This window comes from Falco punctatus, assembly GCF_963210335.1.
Source record: "Falco punctatus genome assembly, chromosome: 11".
Classification (NCBI taxonomy): Eukaryota; Metazoa; Chordata; class Aves; order Falconiformes; family Falconidae; genus Falco; species Falco punctatus.
This window is the reverse complement of record NC_137591.1, coordinates 6,424,327-6,431,154: the sequence shown is the minus strand read 5'-3', so window position 1 is coordinate 6,431,154 and position 6,828 is coordinate 6,424,327. Positions and strand designations below refer to the sequence as shown.

The 6,828-nt window shown below is 51.7% G+C and overlaps 1 protein-coding gene across 3 annotated transcripts in view; it reads right to left on the bottom strand.

The window, feature by feature from the left end:
• Positions 1 to 1,405: 1,405 nt before the first annotated feature.
• The window catches only part of SSBP3 (single stranded DNA binding protein 3), a 55,858-nt gene continuing 50,435 nt past the window's right edge, over positions 1,406 to 6,828 (bottom strand). For 2 of the 3 annotated variants that reach the window (XM_080406218.1, XM_080406219.1), the window contains 9 exons: positions 5,929 to 5,993; positions 5,770 to 5,818; positions 5,413 to 5,448; positions 5,152 to 5,206; positions 4,605 to 4,675; positions 3,987 to 4,065; positions 3,723 to 3,751; positions 3,438 to 3,539; positions 1,406 to 2,874 (listed from right to left, as the gene is read on the bottom strand). In XM_080406218.1, the coding sequence (XP_080262344.1) occupies positions 2,845 to 2,874; positions 3,438 to 3,539; positions 3,723 to 3,751; positions 3,987 to 4,065; positions 4,605 to 4,675; positions 5,152 to 5,206; positions 5,413 to 5,448; positions 5,770 to 5,818; positions 5,929 to 5,993 (516 nt within the window). In that variant the 3' untranslated portion in view covers positions 1,406 to 2,844. The remainder of the gene's footprint in view (positions 2,875 to 3,437; positions 3,540 to 3,722; positions 3,752 to 3,986; positions 4,066 to 4,604; positions 4,676 to 5,151; positions 5,207 to 5,412; positions 5,449 to 5,769; positions 5,819 to 5,928; positions 5,994 to 6,828) is intronic. The other variant, XM_080406220.1, reaches the window with a different exon arrangement.

Here is a 6,828-nt window from a genome sequence, read left to right as displayed (position 1 = left end):
CTGAGTGCACACACTCGCCCTGCACCGCAGCCAGCCATTGCCCAAGCAGGGGGTCAGCAGACCCCATTGCAAGCCTAGATATATCCATATCTATATCTGTATCTATAGCTATAGCTATATCTTATGGGGTTTTTTAAGGTGACACTCGCATCCCTTCCCCTCCCTTGCTTACCTCCCAGCAGTGCAAGACTCCAGCAACGGGAGCAATCAGGACCCAGCTCCTCTCCCAAGATATCCCCGATCCGTAACCTGTGGCATGGGACACCAGACTCCATCGCTACACCGGCATCCCAACTCCTCCAGCCTCTAACGAGGAAACTCTGGGGAGACAGGGTAAAAAAAAATAATAATCACACCCCCCCACCCCCCCCTTTTTAGCCCCAGAAAGCCCCCCTCTGCCTGCAGCCATGAGCAAGCACATCCTCAGCCTGGTGCAGGCAAGAATGACCATTTTCCTTGGCTAAAAAATAAATTTTCAAAATGGTTAAAAAAATAAAAAAGAAAGAACATAACCCCCAAAACCACAAGCGAGCATCATTAAACCAAACCTCTCCCAGTCCCCTGGGTCCTGCACTGCAGCAGAATCCCCATCCACCCCCCCAGCCTCAGCCAGCCCCCCCCCCCCCCCCCCCCCCCGTGCCAGCCCCCACTTGGTTCTGCATCACCTCCACTCCTGCATCCCAAACCTGGGGTCTCACTCAGCCTCCAAAAAGAAAGGTCAGGAAAAAAATGCTTCCCCTGCCCCCTCCCCGCCCCCCCCCCCCCCCCCCCCCGAGTCTGGCAGCAATCACCAGGAACAAACTGCAGAGCACCGAAATCAAATGTTTATGTTGATATTTATTACAGCATGGGGGGGGAGGGGGGGGAGGGGGGAGAAGGAGGGAGAACCATTTCATTCAAAAAACCATCCCATACCAATGAAGACAATAATTTAGCTATTCATTTTAAAATACATTAAAACCGGTCCTTTCATTTCCTCATGTCAGAACAAAAAAAAAAAAAAAAAAGAAAAAAAAGAAAAAAAACCCTAAAAAAAACCCCAAACCCTGAACAAGATGTAAAGCGGAAAAGGGGAAAAAAATGACCCCCTTGGGGAGTCCCCGGGTATATTTGCGATGCAACAAATCTGCGTTCGGTTATTTCTCGGCATTACTTGGAAAATATTAACCTGACTGTAACTATGAGACTGACACCCTCAGACCCACCCTGTCCCACCCACCCCTCCCTCCCCAGCGACTTTCTACAGGTAAAGCACAATTAAAATGCCTAGGAAAAAGAAGGCAAACATTAAAAAAAAAAAAATTCGTATTACACGCTAGAAAAAAAAAAAATTGTCATCTCATGTCTTGCAGTCAGAATAATAAAAACAAGCCAAATGTTCCCCGAAAACATTTCAATGAAGGGGTGCGGAAAAAAGACATCCCTTTAATAAAACATTATCAACAAATATCGTACACAAACTACAATGTATAATAATTATTTTTTTTTCCCCTCTCGGTAATTTTCGAACCAGACTACAAGGTAAGAAAAAACACTGAAACAAGATACAATGCTTTCAATAATCCGCACAAAGGTCAAATCCAAGGGAGAGAATATTTTACAGAATATGATATACATGGAGCAGAAATGGGAGCTGGAGAAAAACAAAGACCAAACTACAGGGTAGTGTCATGTACAGAGATCCCAACCCGCCGCCTTGGCTCGTCCCTTCCTCTCCCACCAGAAGGAAGGGCCTTCGATGCTTGCCATTAATTTTTATTTTCTTATTACAGAGCGAGCCTACAGAATAGCAAGGTTACATTTTAACAACAAGAATTCCTTAAAAAATATCTCCATCCAGTTCCAAATCATAGAGTGAAACCCTGACAAGAGCACATCTCTAAAGAAAAGAACCCCCCCAAAATACCCCCAAAGCAAATAAAAAAAACCCCAAAACCCCAAAGTTAGCTGGAGATCACAGTTTCAAAGTCCCAGGTCAGATTAACCCTTTCTTTCGGTGGATTGAAAAAAAAAAGAAATTGGAAAAAAAATCGGTTTTTGCAGTGAACCAGCTGAAGGACTCTGGGGAAGGGAGGGACAGAGATTTCTTCTTGTACTCAGAGAGGGGGGGAAAGACTAACACGGTGCATGCCACAGTCACAGAGAGCAAGATCACGATTCATTCGAGGATGTGATCCTAGAAGGGGTCACCTGCGTTAACAAGTTTATAACGAGGTGGTGGAGTCTCTTCCCCAAAGCAGATCTTGTTAACTGGAGGAGGAAGCGTTGTGCTGCAAACAAACCAAAAAAACCCAAAAATAGAAGGGAAAAAAAACCCCAAAACAAAACAAAACAGAACAAAAAAAAAACCCAACCAACCAAAACAACCAGTCCTTCTGAACAAAAACCACCATTGTAAACTGTCCAGTTTATTTTAAAAAAATGACTACAACAGAGACAACATGAGATTTCATATCTAGACTAGCTTCCTGGTGTCGCACGGCACAAACATACAACAGGTTCGGTTTCTGTCTTTATTTAAAAGAACAAAGCAAAGAGATCGGAGTTGGGTGCTAGAGGCTTCTGTTTGTTTCCAAAAAGAAGTGTCATGTACATATATAAACCCTTCTGCACAAAGAAGGGTCTTGTCATGTCTTGAAATATTTTAAGTTTTGTCCTTCATGTTTTATGGAATAAAAAGTTCAGCCTTTTTATTGCATGAAACTAAACCTGGGGTTTTGGCCCCCGCCACACGTGTCCCTGCCCATACACCTAGCTTCTTCTTCTTCTTCTTGCATAATTTGTTGAGATCCTCCGAACGGCAGCTGACTCTCTTGATCCTGGAGAGGAGGAGGGGGAGGGAAATCACACACTCATCGTCATGCTGGGGGAATACTGGAAGAGAGACAGAGCCAAGGTGAGAAACCAGGCGGGCCAGACCCCCAGGCACCCAAGGGGGCTGGAGGCTGGTGACAACTACACAGCAACCTAATTGGATCAGGAGGATAGAATACACTGGAGACTCGAATTTATCAGGGTGTAATCTGCTCTGTAGCTTGCTTTTCCAGGGAGAGAATCAGCAGAACAGTATGGGGTGAGATGCAATTTAAAACAATTAACACGCCTGCGTCTATATGCTGATAATAGAGGAAGAAGAGGAGGGGTCGTCTGCAGCCACGCACAGTGCCTTGGATCGGCCAGGCCAGCACAGCTGGCTGCATCTGCACCGGCTCCTCTCCATCCTGCGGGATCCTCTCCCCTCCGTCGGCACAGCCCCGTCCCGCCAAGCACCCAAGCCTGCACCCACCAGCATATTCCCTCCTCCCCATGTTCTGTCCCGGAGCAGCTCACACACAGCACAACCCAGCTCCAAAAGGCACCCACCACCAAGCCCACCCAGCCCCATGCCAGGACCCCCCGGGCCCGTCCCCCCTGGCCCCAGGGAGGCACGCACTCACATTGTCATTTTGGAAGGAATGAAGAAAGTTGCCTCCCAGCTCCCCGTCGTCTCTTGGAGTGCCCGGGGGATTGCTAATGCCACTTATGTTGTTTGGAGAATTCTGTGGGAGATGGGGGGAGGCAGTGAGCAGGTCCCTGAGCCCCCTAAAATGCCGTGGGGGCGGGACACAGCCCTGCCTGCCCCGGTCACATTCCCCCAACGTGTCCCCATCCATTGGGGTCACACCGGTACCCCAGTGCCAAGGCAAGGGGGGGCCCGCACGCCTGCTCTGCAACTCACTTACTTTTGGAAGTCCATCTATGTCTCCTGACCCTGCACAGGGGGGGACACAAAAGGAGAACAGCCTTACTGAGCACGCAGCGACGGCCCCGCGCCCCCCTGCCCCGCTCCCCCCAGACCCCCCTTTCTATTTCCAGCCAGAGGCTCTGCTGTGAGCACTGGTCCAAATTGGGGATGGGAGCAGGCACTGGGATGCTCTGCCAGTGTCCCCAGGAAGTGAAGGCATGGTGGGGCTCCCCAAGCCACAGTCCCCCATGCAGGCACTCACCTAACGATCCGTTCATGTGATGGGGCTCCATGCCACCCATGCCACCCATGGGGCCGTCAGAGCCGGGGCCCATCGGGAACTGCGGAAGGAAAAGGCGACAAAACCAAAATCAGCCACAAAATCACCCCGCATGTCTGCCACAGCCCCAGCGGCTCCTGGGGACCATCCCCTCCCCAGGCATCCCTCCGGAGCTGGGCGCAAGGAGGGATGCATCCACCCCCAGGACCGCAGGGCTTGTCTGGGGGCTCGTGGGTCTCTGGGTGCAGCTATAAAATTCGGCCAGACAGGTGCAGGCAGACCCAGCCCCCTGGCAGCACAGGGGGCTCCCTCCAACCAGCAGTTAGCGAGGTGTAAGCCCGCCTGCATCCCGCAGCACACAGCGTCTCGCTGGGCACGCAGCTGCCACCATCCTGGCCGGAGCAGCAGGACCGCCGCTCTCTTAATAAGCATAAAAAATTAACAAAGTCGCTGAAGAGTTAATCGCTTTTTGATGGTTTGTTTTATTTCTGTTTTGTAACAAATGGCTGAAATCAATTAAACTGCTTTACTCTCAACTGATGAAGTTAATTATGATTTGTTATGGTATCTGATATGTAAATTATTAGAAAGCAGACTTACATTCGATCGACTGCCTGCGGGCGGTACTGGATTAATCATTGTGTAGATGTTGTCACTTGAATTTGTTGAATCTGTGGAACAGTGAAGCCCAGTAAGTCGGGTGATTAATTCATTTCTTAATTAAAACAAACTCGTGCCACTTGAACTCATTCTTTTGTATTTTATCACCTAAAATTCCCTCTAAGTACCACCATTTTCTGGCTAATTTGTATTTAATGAAGATCCACAAAGTTTTTAATCACAGAAATTCAACTGTGAAAAATAATTCAACTCCTGGCTGGGAAGCGCGGGGAGGTAATTCCCGAGCCCCACAGCACACACATCCATAGGGGGATATAGGAACATCCCCAAAGACCACCCCAAAGCCAAGCAGCCCACGCTGCTCCCTTCCCAGAAAGGCAAAGGCTACATAAATTGGCTGTCACTGGTTGGGCTGTGGTCACCTGTGCTCGGCGGCACAGCCCCATGGATGGGGTCTCCTGGCCTGGGAAGAGGCAAGAGCTTAGGAGGGCTGGCCCTGGAGAGGGGGGTCTCGGGGGGCTCATACCTGCGGGACTGGGCATGATGGGTGTCCCCGGAGGACCACCGCCGCCGGGCGGGCCCTGCAGAGAAACAAGAGGGGGTCAGCTGCATGAATATGAACATTGCCCACCTCCCCACGTTTTCAAACGCCTCCCCCGAGGCAGACCTCACACCCCCAAACCCAGCCTGGCCGCTCTCCCCGGCACCATTCCCCCCAAACCACACGAGCTCCCTGGGGCGTAACATCCCTGCACCCCCGCGACAGGAGAGAAGGAGCAGGACTCACCACGTATGTACCAGGCGATGAAGAAGAGTATGGGATCTACAGAGAGAAGAGAGCCAGTTCAGCCGCGGGGTGCACCGGGGGTCCCGTGGGCTGGACCCCAGCTGTGCACGGCCGAGAGCCCCTGCCGCCCCCCAAGCCTGGCCAGGATGGGGGTCCCAGCCCCGGCCAGCCCCCACCGCTGCACCTCGCCACAGGGAGAGCAGCACAGGAGCAGGGCTCCAGCTTTAGACGCAGCACCTGCATGAGAGGCTGGGGAACCCCCTCGTTAGCAGGATTCAGCTAACAGGGAATGGCCTCGTCTGCGGGATGGCTCCCGGAGCAGCTCCGCTCTCGCTTCGAGGACCATGAGATACTCACTGAGTTAGCACTGCTGGGGTTCGGCCACGGTCTACCAGCTCCTGGCCCCCTGGGGTCAAAATTAAAACAGGGGAAAAAAGAAAAGTTGTGGGTTTAGCCATACGGTCCCGCAGATCCCGAACTGGCAGCCAAACGCCCCCGGCGCGGGGTTTGCCTTACATGTTAATTCCAGGCATGCCGGGACCTAGGGAGTTGGGTGGAGGTCTCATGCCGCTGCCGTAGTTCTGCAACGATAACCAAGGGTCAGTCTGCTGCAACGGGAAGGGAAACCAGAGGAGACAAGAAAAGGGAAAAAAAGCTCCAACAAACAAACAAAAACCCCAAGAGGGTTAGTTTGCAAAAACGAGCTTTAAAAAAAAAAAAAAAAAAAAAAAATTAGATGATGATGATGATGACGAACGTCGAGGCAATTAGCAATCATGTTTATAAAAAACCCAGGCAGCTGAGTATGGAAGGGAGCCAAGCTGAGCCCTGAAGTCGTGTCCCCCTCCCCCGGTCTCTGATGCCGGGGTGGTGGAGGGAAAACAGCCCCCTCCCAGCTCCGGGAGACAACTCTGCTCACAGCCCCCGGGTGCCAGCAGCAGCCCTTTGGGTTTCTCTTTTTGTGCAGGAGAAAACAGGGGCAGGAGGAGGGAGGAAGGCGTCGCTTGGAAGGTTATTGCTGCAGTGTAAGGACAGTAAAAGGCTGCACGAGCTTCCCCCGGAGATTAAGCATCCCCTGCTCCCAGGATGACAGCTGGAATAAGGAAAACCAAGCCAGGCTTGTTTTCCTGTTGCTTCCCAGCTCTCTGCGACATCCCCCGGAGCAGGTCTGCAGCCCTGGGGAGCGGGCGAGGGCAGGCAGCCCCTCGAGGCTCATCTCCTGGCTTCTTCCACCCTGGCTTAGCCTCCAGCTGGGACTGGGAGCCTCAGATCTGCGTCCCTCGTCTCCTGAAACCAGCTCTAGTACAAAGCCAAGCCCAAGGCAGCGAGGGAAGAGGAATCCCCTGAATGCCGCGCTCCATTTGGTCTGCGCTTTGCTCCCTGTGCCCTCTGGGCAACATGTAGTTGGATTTAGGT